Source organism: Cupressus sempervirens, chromosome 11, assembly GCF_028749045.1.
Source record: "Cupressus sempervirens isolate cs-2001-9-10 chromosome 11, ASM2874904v1, whole genome shotgun sequence".
NCBI lineage: Eukaryota > Viridiplantae > Streptophyta > Pinopsida > Cupressales > Cupressaceae > Cupressus > Cupressus sempervirens.
This window is the reverse complement of record NC_143128.1, coordinates 1,567,211-1,583,586: the sequence shown is the minus strand read 5'-3', so window position 1 is coordinate 1,583,586 and position 16,376 is coordinate 1,567,211. Positions and strand designations below refer to the sequence as shown.

General features: G+C 33.2%; 1 protein-coding gene across 1 annotated transcript in view; it reads right to left on the bottom strand.

Annotated features, from left to right (window-relative positions):
- Positions 1 to 433: 433 nt before the first annotated feature.
- LOC149527937 (uncharacterized) overlaps positions 434 to 16,376 on the bottom strand; it is a 72,877-nt gene continuing 56,934 nt past the window's right edge. Inside the window, exon 2 of the mRNA XM_089811185.1 lies at positions 434 to 1,062. Coding sequence (XP_089667311.1) covers positions 434 to 1,062 — 629 coding nt within the window. The remainder of the gene's footprint in view (positions 1,063 to 16,376) is intronic.

Genomic DNA, 16,376 nt, shown 5'->3' with positions numbered 1-16,376 from the left:
ATTGAGATATATCATCAATTTTATATCTACATACAATTAATAAAGAAAAATATCAAATAAAAATTATGTTTACATACATACAATAAAAATATAATTTTAAATTATTATTAATTAATTATGAAACAAATAAAATGACTCTAAATTAACATTATTCAACCTTTATATATAACGAACATATATTAGATACGTATGCTACTTTATATTCATGAAAAAAATTAATATGCAAAAGATTTTTAATCAATGTAGTGAAGATCTTTTCTTTCTAGCTTAGATTTCAACATTCTTCTGTAGGTTAAGATTTTAAGATTTTTCTGCAGGGTTTGCCATGTATTTAATAAATGTAATGTAGATGAACTCCTTGCAGAACCTCCTACTAACAACGGGGAGGTAGCTCCAATTAAAACCTAATGAATAACAATAGCCAAACTCTACCCTAATGAAAATAAGACATATGCCTCTTGCGATTCCTTTTAAAATTAGCAATGGCTTCTTTGACATCATCATAGAGATAATCCCCCTTATAGAACCCCTTCATCTTACATAGCTCAGTATCCAAACTATCATCCTCCTCCAATGGAGTTACCAGAAACCCATTACAAGGATGATGTTTAAATGTAGAAGCATCACAATCCACAATCACAACATTCTTCACACTCACATATTCCATGTTCAAATTCTTATTTAGAATGCCAATATCCTTGCACAGCCAATAATCTTGGCAAGAATCTTTGTAAAGTTTGCAGTTGAGATGAAAACAAATGTTCGGCTTATCAAGAATAGGATCTGCCTGTTCCTGAGTATAACAAGTATAGAGAAGAATCTCACAGTTTTGCTCCAGCTCAGCCAAAAGATTGTCCAAACCAGGCCTCTTCTTTACATAAGTCATGCAAAGCTCTCCAGAGATACGAATCAGAATAGTGAAATCATGCTTCATAAACTCCTTGCTCCTCTTCACCAAAGTGTTCATCAACTCTAGAACAATAATCTTCTTTTGCAGTGCTATTGCATGCAAGTTACGTTGATGTGCACGTAAAAACTCATACTCCAAATTGTTATAATCACCTACAAGAAATACACATTTGAATACATAAAAATTAATTCAAGATATTACAAGATATAAATTTAAGTTAGTCTATTAATTCTAGAGATCAATCAAACCCTAATTATTAAGGATGAAGGAAAAAATTGACAACTAGAAAACTAAATGCAAAACATTGTGCAGGTAAAAAGAATTTTTAATGTTATTCCAACACACCTATGGCCAGATATATTTTAATGGTCTCTCACATCGTAGGATAGTGATGCAATGATGGAAAGATCTCTGACGCAGCACAACTCTCCATTGTTCAAGTCCTCAGAAAATGGTTTCACGGGGAAGGCATTTTTTGGATGAAGTTTATAGCTTGCCAAATTATTGTCCACAATTATGACATTTTTAAGGTCTCTTTTGAGGACTGTGATGTCTTTGACGTAGCCATCTTTGTTAGAGAGGAGGCAGGAGTCTCTGTAGAGGCGGATGTCTATGTTGGCTTTGTGAATAATGTTGATTTGTAGCTTGTCGAGAATGGCGTCTGCGTATTTTTTGGTGGCTGAGGTGAATATTATTATCTCATAGTTGTTTCTTACCTGTTCTACCATCAGAAGGTCTATTGTGTGTCTCTTCTGTACGTAGTATGTGATTGCACTTGGCGCTGAGTGCTCCTAATGGCCTCTCACAGAGATTGTGTAGTCATATTGGGGGATGATTGTGGAGCTTGAATAAAAAAGGGTGTTCTCCAAATCTAAGACTATTGTTTTGAATTTGGGCTTCTCATTCTCGTTGCTGACCATGAGTTTGTATGATGAGTGCTCCATTTCTTAGGGTTTTTCTACCTCAATCAATTTTAAGCTATCTTCAATGGTGGATGGGTATTCTATGCTGACATGAAACTCTGGGCTTATGTTCATATGGATCTAAATGGTATGTTTATATTGATCTAAATGATAGGGTGATTAGTCACAACCCCTCCTAAGTATTTCCAATACCAATACCTATCATTATGTTAATAAAAATAATAACAATGATTCGAGCATGTTAAGAAACATGTACAAATCTATAATGCTTTATCTTGTTTTACTGAATTTTACCTAGATTGAGAATTGTTTCTTCTAACATGAGAATACTATGTTTTTACAAGGAGCAAATTTTTAAAAATTAGGGTATATTTGATTGGGGGAATAATAATATGGAATAGGAATACACATTCTAGAATTGTTATTCTAGGATAAAAATAAGAATACTTATTCATATTCTTGTTTGGTTCAGTCAAAATTTGATGGGGAATTACAGATCTAAAAATTTATATATTCTAAAATAAATTCACAGAATTGCAAATGCTCATTTTTGGGCTAAAATTGCAATATGTATTCCTATTTACAATTCCTATTTAGTACACCCAAACAAAAAATTTGAAATTTTAAGAATTTACATATGCTTAATCCACTCATATTGCAAAAAGGAATTTTTAGGAATAATGATGATAATCTAAAATGTCCAATGATGTGCAGGTATTTGGAATTGGAAGAGATTTTTACTATATATATAAAAAATTGAGACTATAGTATATATATATATGTATGTATATATATTCATATATATATATATATATGTATATATATATATATATAGATATCTATATATATTCATATATACATATATACATATAAATATATATATATATACATATATATACATACATATATACATATATATATACATACATATATGTATATATATGTATGTATGTATATATATGTATATGTATATATATTATATTTAATTTATTATTTTATTAACTATAATGGATAGATATGTTTCATGAGGAGACATGTCTCTCCATTTGTCATTCACAATATATATATATATATATGTATGTATGTATGTATGTATGTATGTATGTATGTATGTATGTATGTAAGAGGATATTGATGCATTTGAAAAGAATATACCAAAATGTCAATGCAATTACATCTGCAATTGATCCTAAGAAATCAACATGGTATCAGAGCCTAGTTGTACATGTAAATTGAATAAAAATTAGAGAAAGGGCACAAATATGACCTATACTTCTATTGCAGATACAACTTGTACTTCTAAAGCATATACCTTTACGGCTCACCAAGATAACTCTCAGCTTTAGACGGATCCTCTTTGAATGGTGGTTGGAGCCTCCATGTTGATGAAGAGATGAAACCTCCATGAATACACAACTAGATGAATGGATTCATGATTGAGATATTAGAAATGATGAAAGTAATCCAAATGTTTTAGAAAAGATGTCGCTTTCAAGTTCGAGGCACCCATTTGGTCCATGCTTTGTTTGTGGGTACCAGAGAAGAGTAAGTGGGGTGACATCAAGCTGGGATGGTGTACATAAGAGTCTTCAGATCCATTGCTCATCGTAATACATCATGCATAGAAATTACTTAAAGGTGAGTTTGGAAGTTATGAAGTACTAAGGAACCCTTAATTTTTCACTGTCTTATGTAAGACTAGACATGATCCAAGTGCCCATGTAATGTTGCTTCTAAATTTCTTAGCTACTACGCCACTCAACATGCTCATAGTGGCACCCTTCATAGTAATTGATCACCTCAAAATTATCAAACCTCTCCTAAACCTTGGCAGATGAAATAAAGATCATAGAACTATCGTGAGAAGCTAAGGATTGGGTAAGTTGGTTATCTCTACAACACACATCACTGATGGATATGAGAAAAATGAAGATGAATTGTGCCTCACCTTGATCACAAGAAACTAAATCCACAAAAGATTAGTTGTTGCTTACATGAATAAATAAGGAGATTAGTACATGGATAGTTCGAGACCATATAATAAACACTGAAGCATGGTGTGAATCACCAAATATCAAGAAAGAGGAACAATATGACAAATGTCAATTTCCTCCAGGATGCCAATCTCGGTTAACCCAAAATGATAGGCTTACCTCATACATATTAGGGCACTTGATTTGCATATGATATAAGATATATCCTTAGCGGTTAAAGTATGAGTATATTAGATGTAGTTAACTCAAATAAGATATATATATATATATATATATATATATATATATATATATATATATATATATATATATATATATATATATATATATATATATATATATATATATATATATATAGGATTAAAATTAATTATGAATTTAGTATCAAGTTTTAATCTTCTTATTATTATTGAGAATAATTATTAAAGGTATTATTATTATTATGAGAATTATGTGCCTTGATCTTTTCCTCCAAGAATGTTATTGTAGGAAAAGGAAGATTGATTTCAAATTCAGAGGGAGATTGGTATTCAAAAGGAGTTTTCCATTTCAATAGATACAACATTGAAAGAGAGAGAGAGCAAACAGAGGAGATGGTTTTGTTAACCTTTAGTGATCTTGGATGTATTGATTAAAAGGGAGTAGATTGTATTGAAGATGGATTCTCCAATAATCAATAAAATTATAGAAGTCAAGAACATTGTAATTCTCTTCTTTAGAACTATATGGGCCTACCTATGTATATCATGAGGAAGTGACTACTTCCAAATGACTATCACTTGTATTTGCAAGAGTCATTGAAAGGTGATGATCTTGAATTTAAGTTAATCTATTATGATGGATATCTTACAATTTCTATGCAGATCATGATAGATTATACTTTGCATGGTGGATGTTTATATGGTACACATTATTTGAATGTGAGTGAACATACCTTATAAATGCTTTGAGTACATGGTGAATGGTATGCAAATTGATGTTCAGAAGGCCATTACATAGAGTACTTGGTGAATGTCAAATAAGTTGACTTTATGAGGTAATTGCTCATAGTACTTGGTGAATATCTTCCAACATGACATTTAGGAGGCCATTACTCAAAAGCACCTAGTGAATTTCAAATGAGTTGACATTAGCGAATGGCAAAAGAGTTGGCTTTCTAATAGGGTAAGTGGACCAAGTTGTGGTGCCAAAAACATGACACCTATTTTTTTCTAGTTTTACAAAACACATACGCGCTATACCATGTACATGCTTTCTAAAATAAAAAAAAATTAAAATGGGTTGCAAACCCATTGCCCATTTCATTTTCACTCCATTTTGCAAGGATTTCATAGCCATATTGCATACATGAGTTGAAGGAATTGAAGATTTTCGCTACCCGCCTCCTCAAAATGCCTCCTCATCGCCAAAGTTCAAGATCAAGATCACGCCATATGTTTTCTACCCTTCTTTTTGCATTGTTTTATATGTTTTTGCATCGTTTTGTAGTTTTTTTCAATTTTTCTTTAAATATGTTTAGTTATTTAGATTGCAATTGGTTTCATATTAGGAAATGTGAATAATGAACCAAAAAATACCCAACAAGATCAAAACCAAAACCCTCAACAAGATCCAAAGGAAAACCCTCCAGAAGATGAGAATCAAAATCCTCCACAACAAGAACAAGAAATTTTGCAACCTGCACTGATTGGAAGACCTCCTCCTAGCACATAAGACAACATAATAAATGAAATAGAAAGAGGGAAAAATGAATTACCAGAAATCATTGGTAGGTTGAAAGCTTGTGGACTAACTAATCCAATAAGAGGACAATTGGCATCCTCCCTTAAGTCCATTATGACCCATGTATCTTTGGTTAGTGGTTAGTTAGATATTTGGTGTGTTAAGAGGGAGGAACAAAAAAGATATTATGCAAAAAAGTTATCATATCAAGATGTAATACACACACACACACACACACACACACACACATAGATATATATATATATATATATATATATATATATATATATATATATATATATATATATGTAGATATATATATATATATGTATATATATATATGTAGATATATATATATATTTGTAGATATATATATATATATATATGAATATATATGTATATATATATATAGATCTACATATATATATATATATATATGTATATATATATGTATACACATATGTATACACATATATGTATACACATATATGTATACATATATGTGTATACATATATGTATACATATGTGTATACATATATATATACATATATCTACATATGTATATATACATATATGTATACATATATGTATACATATATGTATGTATACATATATATATATATATATATATATATATATATATATATATATATATATATATATATATATATTCACCAAAAGGTAGCATTTGTGCATTGTTTAGAAAGCCTGGTGAACAAAATATTGTTAGAGAGACAAATAAATGGTTTCCCATCCATTGGTGCAGACATGATGGTATTAGAAGTAATTTTTGGGATAGATGGTGGATGATCTTTGATGCCCCACCCTGCAATAATCATGAAGTCCCAATGTATTTCTTAAGGAAATTGTATTGTGAATTTGTCCTTGGGGAGATCCCCAATTATTTTGATATATTAGAATCTCAAGGTAGAGGTGGGATGTCATCATTTGAGAGGCCAGGGCATGTCATGACCCTAATGTAGGTAGGGCATTTATTTTCAAGCCACAAGGTGAGCATGTGATTATTCCTTCAGTTGTGAAGGAACATGTAGAGGCTAGCAGTCTAGGGACTATTAATGCTTTGAAACAGACCCTCATTTGTTGCATGAGTCCATTAGTTGAGGAGGAGTCTTCTGTGCATCGTGATCACATGTGCACATCATGCAGATCCTTATGCACATTTGGCAATCATGCTGGAGATACTATGGATGATGGGCTAGTCACTGATCAGTTCCTGAATGAGATATTTGGCATTGAGGAATAGGTAAATTACAATTATAATAAACTAATTTTATTACATTTCATATGTATAGTGAATGACTAATTAATTAGCATGTATTGACATTGTTCAAAATTTAGGGTCAGAGTGTTGGTGGCCCTAGTAGAGGTCCCCCAACTCCATTTTTCATCCTGTCGACAAGTCCAAAGGTATGTATCAATTTAATAATTTAAATAAATACATATATTTATTAATTAATTATATGAAGGATTGACAAAAAAAATTATGCATGTGCATCACTTCTCTTACTAGACCATAGATATTCACTAGGGACTCTGAGCCTAGGTGTGATATGAGCTTTGCAGAGGTACATTTGTTTCATGTTAATTTAATTAATTTGATTATATATTTTTTATGTTTCATGTTACATGTAATGTGTATTGTATGACATAAAGCTCTTGACATCTGGGACTCCTCCTCATCTTCGGCAGCCCATCAATCATGGAGTGGCTACAGCTATGGCTAGTTTAGAGCCATTGACTGAGGTATGAAAGAATTTTCTTGGTTTCAATTGTTGTTTATAATAATTAGTATCAAAATTTCTAATTTTATTTAGAAATTATTATATTGATTGAATTTTTTTAGTGTCTTGTTACACGCAATCATCAGCGAGCCTTTGAGGTGGACTTGCAGAGTGACTATTTGATGGTGGTAAGAAAATAATTAATTTTGTGTGTACATATATTTGATTTCAATTTATAATAATTATTGATTCATATCTAATTTGTTTGCATCAGCTCGAGTTAGAGAAGAGGCTAAACAAGAGGACGAGCGAGCGTGTGAGGAAGATCCCATCATCTCCCTCCACACAAAGATCGAAGACCTCGAGAGATTTGTTTCCTTCCCCTCATGGGAAGGAGAAGATATAGTCATTAGACACACATGTATAGGCATCAATCGACATATATGTTGGATTTTATGTTAGTGGACATATTCGATATACATTTGATGTATATATGACATTTTATATTTGATGTATGACATATATTTGATGCATGACATTATTGGTGAATATATGATATGTTTGTTCATGTATGACATAATTGGTTATCATAATATATTATGTGTTTGTTAATGTATGACATTATTAGTTATCATTTTATATTATATGTTTGTTCATGTATGACATTATTGGTTATCATAATATATTATATGTTCATTCACGTATGACATTATTGGTTATCATAATATATTATATGTTTGTTCATGTATGACATTATTGGTTATCATAATATATTATATGTTGTTCATGTATGACATTATTGGTTATCATAATATATTATGAGGTTGCATGGGTACTTGTACCCACACCCCTGGTACTCGTACCCATGTACCCAAGTATCAGGTACACATATCCCAAGTATCGAGTACTCGGTGAAGAGAATCATAGCTAAGAACCTTGATTGAGATTACTGAATCATTTTTTTCAATTTTTTGTTTGTGTATTAGCTCATTGATTATCAAGCTTAATTCAATACCTTATTAGTTCAAAACTTTGATAGAATATTGATTGACAATAAACTTTATCACTTTTCAAGTATAAGTTTATCATTTCCAATATGTCATCATCATATGATTTATGATCTTATTCATGTTTAAAGTTTTCCTTCTCTATTATTTGTTTTCAATCTTAATTCAGTATCTAATCACTTTGAAACTTTGATACAATATTGATCGACAATAAACCTTCTCAGTGTTAAAGCCAAAAATTTATCATTTTCAATACGTCATTATCATATGATTTATGATCTTCTTGTTCATTTTTTAAGTCTATCTTCTATGTTATGCATCTAAACATGAATCATAAATTATTATTACAAACATTTAACAAATCTGAAATTGAAAACAATACATTACACTTGTAAACTTTATCACTGTTCTTGATTTGAAAAATCATTGTCATGACTCATAAATTCAAATTTTCTATAAATATAAAAGTATAATTAAAAATAAATTTTGACATACCCAAGTACCCCTCTCCCCTATTATTAAAAATAGTTGTACCCGTACCTTAAGTACCCCAAGTACCTCCATCCCCATGCAACCTTGTATATTATATGCGGATCTTGCTATTTTCTCTACACCTATGTGGTCTATAGGATCTCTTTCTACTTAGGACATCCCTTGACCTTGCCCAACCTCCTCACTAGGTTAACTAATCCAAACTTGCAGCATCACTCCCTTACTCTTCTAGGAACACTATCCCTCCAAAGGTTTTATAGATCTACTAGGGCACCACAGAAATCCCCAGTCTAACCAATGTTTCCATGATGTCCTAAGATGTTATTGGAACACTTGTACTATGCTTGAATGGATAACAACAATGGGTTTGTATCCGATTTCAAGATTTCTTCACAAAAGGGGTACAAGGAGAGCCCCTAATTAGGCCTACACCCAGATTTCTAGGGCCAATAAATCCTTTGTATTATGATGTAGGAGCATCTTGGGTTGCCTTGTTATCCTACTCATTCTCTTCACCTAGTAGTTCCTTCATGTGCCTAGCAATTCTGTCATGTGCCTAGCAGTCCTTTATGTGCCTAGCAATTCCTTCATGTGCCGAGTTCTTGTAGCATTCCTTCATGTGTCGAGTTACCCAGTGGATATCGAGTGATTCTTCATGTGCTGAGTTACCCAGTGGATTCCAAGTGATTCTTCATGTGCTGAGTTACCCAATGGATGCCAAGTGATTCTTCATGTGCCGAGTTACCAAGTGGATGCCGAGTAATTCTTCATGTGTTGAGTTACCCAGTATATGTTGAGTGTCAGTATTTAGATGTGATTTTATGAGCTGACTCGTGGGATTTATTTCATTCGCAAAATTTATGTTAAGATCTTTTCTTGGGATAAGTCCAGACCATTGTTCGGTCAGCCTTCCTCTTATGTAATGTTCTAGAATGTTTTGTAAGCCATTTTGGCAAGTATAAATAGAGAGTTTAGGCCTAGAGCTAAGTAAGTTTTTTGGGAACAAATTGTTTGAGGGAGTAGAATTGAAAGTGCAAATTTGCTGTTGGATCTTTGTAACTGAATGTATTAAATTGGCTATAACCAAGAAGGCCTCATAGCTAGGCATGTATGAAGATATTTTTATGAATCAATAGAAGTATTTTCATCTTCTCCTCCTTTGATTGTTATCCATTTGTGTTTGCTTCCATTTTGTTAACTCTTGCAGGGTGGTTTGGATAGCTAGGGGAGCCCTTGGCCCTAGTTATTCACCACTTGCCTACGTCAGTTGGTATCAGAGCCTTAGGTTCATCCTTGTGGAGATTGGATTGTGTAGAACCCTGATTGCGATTTGGTTGTAGGGTGGAAGATCTGCGGATTTCACCTATAACTTTTAGAGGGTTACGATCTTGCAGGAACCTAATTTGTAAAGATGGTTCATGGTAGAAGAAATAATGTTGATAATGCTATATTGGATCAGTTGAGACAAATTGCAACTAAATTAGATGTTGTGGAGATAGCCAAGAGGAGAGGAGCACATCTTGATGATGTAAGTGATGATGAAGCAATAGCACCAAACCATAATCCAGAACCTGAAGGAGATCAAGATGAGGAAAGATTGTTGAGAGTATTGTCTAGAGTGAATTCAAAGCCTATTGTAGAAGTTGTTCCTTATGATGGGAAATTGGATACCAATGCTATGGTGGATTGGATCTCTGATATGGAGAAGTTCTTTGAGTATGAAAACACTCTTGATAATAGAAAGGTGAAGATTGCAGCCACTAGGCTGAAAGGTCATGCATCTCTATGGTGCGAGCACTTGCAAACTGATAGACAAAGAAGAGGAAATTAGAAGATCAGAACTTGGCCAAAGATGGTGAACAAGGTAAAGAAAAAATTCCTTCATGCTGATTACCATGTTAACTTGTTAAGAAAGATGAAAAATTTGAAGCAAAAAGACATGACTGTGGAAGAGTATACTGAGGAATTCTATAGACTGGACATTAGATCTGGACATGTGGATGATGATGTTGAGAAAATTGCAAGGTACATTAATGGATTGAGATCTAGAATACAAGATGAAATAAGTTTTGTGAAGTTGGAAAGTGTAGAAGAAGCATACCAGTATGCCTTGAAGGTTAAGGAGATCTTAAGAAAGAAGCATGAACAAAGACAAAGAGGTAGAAGTGGTAGATTCCAGAGAGGCAGAGGTAGATCTTATGGAGAAAGTGGTAGATCTGACATTTCTAGGAAGAATAAAGGAAAATTTGAATGGAAGAATGATGACAAAGGAAAGACTGAATGGAAAAGTGGTAATTCTTACCAAGGAGGCACTAATTCTTACCAAGGAAGAGGTAATTCTTATTCTAGACGTGAATTTCATGGTAATTGTTTTAGATGTGGTAAAGAGGGACATAGATCTTTTGAATGTAGATCCTCTGAAAGTAGACAAGGTAACAAAAATGCTATGATTCAAGAGGATGATGAGGGTTCACCAAGTGGACCTAAGGCTAGAGAAAATCTAATGGTGAGAAGAAACTTATGCAATAAGGGAAGTGATGAGGAGCCTATTTTAAGGAGAAGTCTTTTCAAGACAAGATGTAAGATGGCTAGAAAATGTTGTAAAGTGATCATTGATAGTAGAATTTCTACAAATATAGCATTAGAAGAGCTAGTTACAAAGTTGCAGTTGCAGAGGTTGAAACATCCCAAACCTTATCATGTTTCATGGATCAAAGATGAGCATAAGATATTGGTAAGTGAGCAATGCCTTGTGAAGTTCAAAATTGGACATTACTTTGATGAAGTTTTGTGTGATATTATGCCCATGGATTGTTGTCATATTTTGTTGGGTAGACCTTGGCAATATGATAGATATGTTGTACATGATGGAAGATTGAATCAATATACTCTTTGGGTAAATGGGAAGAAACAAACATTGTTGCCTTTGATTGAAGTTCCAGATAAGGTTAATTGTACTACTATAAAAAGTTGCATAGTTAATGGGAAATAATTTGAAAAAAAAGTGAAAAAGAATCAAGCTTGTTTTGCTATAATTCCAAGAAAACCAAATTTTTTCAATGAAGACTGAGTGCCAAAAAAAAATGTTAATTGAGTACTAGTCAGTGGTGACTGAGTGATAGATGGTAGTATTGACCAAGTACCAAAAGAAATTGTAGAGTTGTTGAATGAGTATAAAGACTTTATTATTGAAGATATTCCTGATGGTTTACCTCCAGTAAGAAGTATAAGTCATTATATGGATTTGATCCCTGGAGCTAGTTTGCCAAACAAAGCACCATATAGATTGACACCTGCAGAGAATGAAGAACTTAACAGACAAGTGCACGAATTGTTCCAGAAAGGTTTGATCAGAGAAAGCTTGAGTCCATGTGCTGTACCTATTGTATTAGCACCCAAAAATAATGGAGAATGGAGAATGTGTACTGATTCCAAAGCCATTAACAAGATAACAGTGAAATATAGGTTTCCTATGCCAAGAATGGATGACATAATGGATTATTTGAGTGGAGCAAAGTATTTTACCAAGATTGATTTGAAGAGTGGATATCATCATATTAGAATCAGAGAAGGTGATGAATGGAAGACTTCTTTCAAGACAAAAGATGGTTTGTATGAATGGTTGGTTATGCCTTTTGGTTTGACTAATGCACCTAGTACTTTCATGAGGTTGGTGAATGAAGTTCTGAAAAGATTCTTGGGTAAGTTTGTGATTATTTATTTGGAAGATATTCTGATATTCAGCAAGACTAAGGAAGAACATCTTGAGCATATTAGGCAAGTATTGCAGAGGTTTAAAGAGGAAAATTTGTTGATTAATCTAGAAAAGTGTTCTTTTATGCAAGAAGAGATTGTGTATTTGGGATTTTTGATTTCAACTAGTGGTTTGAAGATGGATCTTGAGAAGGTTAAAGAAATTTTGGAATGGCCTACACTTGAGAATGTAAGTAAGGTAAGATCATTTTATGGTTTGGCTAGTTTTTACAAAAAGTTTATAAATAATTTCAATGCTATTTATAATGCTATGACTAAAAAATGAGGGGAGATAAAAAGGAATTCAAGTGGACACATGGAGCTGATAAGAGTCTTGGGACTTTGAAACAAAAGGTTGCTGAATTACCCGTATTGGCTTTACTTGATTTCAACAAAGTATTTCAGGTTGAATGTGATGCAAGTGGTAATGCAGTAGGAGCTGTATTAAGCCAAGAAGGTAAGCCTGTTGCTTTCTTTAGTGAAAGGTTGAATGATGCTAAAAGGAAATATTCTATGTATGATCAAAAGTTTTATGCTATTGTTCAAGCATTGAAGAAGTGGAGACATTATTTGATGCCTAAGGAGTTTGTGTTGTATACTAATCATAAAGCTTTACAATACTTGGAAAGTCAACATAAATTGAATCAAAGACATATAAAGTGGGTTGAGTATTTGCAGAGTTTTACATTTGTAATCAAGCATAAGAGTGGAGTTACTAACAACGTTGCTGATGCATTAAGTAGAAGACGTTCTTTGTTGACTGAAATGAAGGTTGAAGTTCTTGGTTTTGATGAGATGAAAGAGTTATATGATGCTGACCCTAATTTTTTGGAGGCATGGAAAGAGTGCAAAGGACCAAATCTGATAGATCACATAAGTAAGTATGATGAGTATTTCATTCAAGAAGGTATGTTGTTCAAAGGTATTCAGCTGTGTATTCCTAGAAGTCCTATGAGGTTGAATTTGATTAAGGAAAAGCATAGTGGTGGATTAGTTGGACATTTTGGAATTGATAAGACATTGAGTTTACTGAAAGAGAAATATTATTGGCCACAAATGTATAAGGATGTTTAGAAATTTGTAAAGAGTTGTGGAGATTGTCAAGTTGCAAAGGGAGTGAGTCAAAATATTGGTTTGTATACAGCTATTACTATTTCTGAGAAACCTTGGACTGATATTAGTATGGATTTTGTTCTTGGATTGCCTAAAATGGTGAAGGGGTATGATTCTATATTCTTTTGTAGTGGAAAAATTTTCTAAGATGGCTCATTTCATACCATGTAAGAAGACATCAGATGTAGAGCATGTTGCAAAACTTTTCTTTAAAGAGATTGTGAGATTGCATGGATTACCAAGATGCATTATTTTGGATAGAGACAATAAGTTTGTTGGTTTTTTTGGAAGACTTTGTGGAAGAAGATGGGTACTGAATTGAATTTTAGTTCTACATTCCATCCACAAATAGATGGACAGATAGAGGTTGTGAATAGAAGCTTGGGTAATTTGCTGAGATGTTTAGTTGGGAATAAACTGAGTAATTGGGAGATGGTATTGGCACAACCTTTATTTGCATATAAAAATTCTGTGAATAGGAGTACAGGGAAGACACCTTTTGAAATTATTATTGGAATGCATCCTAAAGGTATATTAGATTTGAGAGATGTTGCTGGTGAAGAAAAGAAAAGTGCTACAGGCGAAGAATTTGCTGATTTTATGGAGTCCTTGCATAAAGAAGTGAAGTTGAGGTTGGAACAAAGCAATCAAAAGTATAAGAAGAATGCTAATCAGTCTTGAAGACACCATGATTTTCAAGTTGGTGATGAGGTGATGGTTCATCTAAAGAAAGGAAGATTCCTAGTTGGAACATATAGCAAGTTGAAGATGAATAAATTTTTACCTTGTAAGATATTGAAGAAGTTTGACAGTGGTAATGCTGATGAATTGGAGTTACCCGATGACATGGATATATATCCTATATTTAACATTGCTAATTTTTATAAGTATCATGAGTCAGAGGTTGAAGTTGTTATACAAGATGATTATCCTAAGAAACAGAGTGAGGTAGTTCAATAGATATTGGATCAAAGAGTTGGAAAGAGTACAAGAGGAAAAGATTACTATGAATATTTGGTGAAGTGGAAGAACAAAACTATTGAAGATGCTTCATGGATATTTCAATTTGAGTTGGATTCAGCTTAGGTTGGGACATCTCAATGATTTAGGAGAATCATTTCTTTCAACCCCGGTTGTCCAATGTAGGAGCATCCTGGGTTGCCTTGTTATCCTGCTCATTTTGTTCACCTAGTAGTTCCTTCATGTGCCTAGCAATCTTTCATGTTCCTAGCAATTCCTTAATGTGCCTAGTAGTCCTTCATGTGCCTAGCAATTCCTTCTTGTGTCGAGTTCTTATAGCATTCCTTCATGTGTTGAGTTACCCAGTGGATGCTGAGTGATTCTTCATGTGTTGAGTTACCCAATGGATGCCGAGTGATTCTTCATGTGCCAAGTTACCTCGTATATGCTGAGTGTCATTATTTGGACATGATTTTGCAAGCCGACTCGTGGCATTTATTTCATTCGCCACATTTATGTTAAGATCTTTTCTTGGGATGAGTCCAAACCATTGTTGGGTCAACCTTCCTCTTATGTAATGTTCTAGAATTTTATATAAGCCATTTTGGCAAGTATAAATAGAGAGTTTAGGCTTAGAGTTAAGTAAGTTTTTTGGGAAGAAAATTTTTGAGGGAGCAGAACTGAAAGTGTGAATTTGCTGTTGGATCTTTGTAATTGAATGTATTAAATTGGCCATAACCAAGAAGGCCTCACAGCTAGGCATGTATGAAGATATTTTGATAAATCAATAGAATTATTTTCATCTTCTCCTCCTTTGGTTGCTGTCCATTTGTGTTTGCTTCCATTGTGTTAACTCTTTCAGGGTGGTTTGGATAGCTGGGGGAGCCCTTGGCCCTAGTTATTCACCCTTTGCCTATGTCATATTAGAGTTTCAACACCTCTAGACTTAATAAAAAATTATACATAGGACCCATGCTCAAGGATTTTTAGGGTCTTAGGGTGTCTACAGTTCGTACAAGAAAAATAGCAAAATTGAGGGTTTGGTAGGGTTATATTGGTTGTCTGCTATCTCCACTTTTAAGAAACCTTCCATAGTTCATCAAGAATCCTCCTCCACAAATTAGAACCTTCTCATACCCCTCTTCAATCCCTTAGAAGAGAAAGCCTTATTCTTCAAGCTTTGCTCTCAAGAGATCTTTCTTTGCTGATAGTCCCTAGTCAGGCATTGCCTAGCTCACCTACGGCTTGGTCAAAGAAGTTTTTGCACTCACTTTTAGGGCCCTTTCTTGCATAATTTAATACATTAGATTATATATCCTTGAAATCTATAAGACCATGGAATTTCTGTAGTGGAGATAAGACTAACAACCCTTTCATGATATACTACTCCAAAACTAGTAGCAGAGAAGTATCTTTGAAGAAATTTACAAAACCTTTCAAAACTTGGTCACAAACTATAAATAGTGCATGGAAAATGAAAAAAAAAACAATAATACAACTACAAAATGTAACAAAGTGATAATATCCATGTGATTTTCCTCCAAACAAGATTCAAAACTTGTAAAATCTATGCTAAAACAGTCTCAATCTACTACATACACTCCAACAGTATGGATTCCTACAAGAAATGAGTTGTCAACCCTTGATTAGGGTTCCTCCAAGAATAAATATGTTTCTCCTTGGGTTAGAGATAGGTTTTAGGGATTTTTCAAAGCTTCTTGACAATGTAGGTCTTTTAGCAACAATTGGAAAAAGTTGC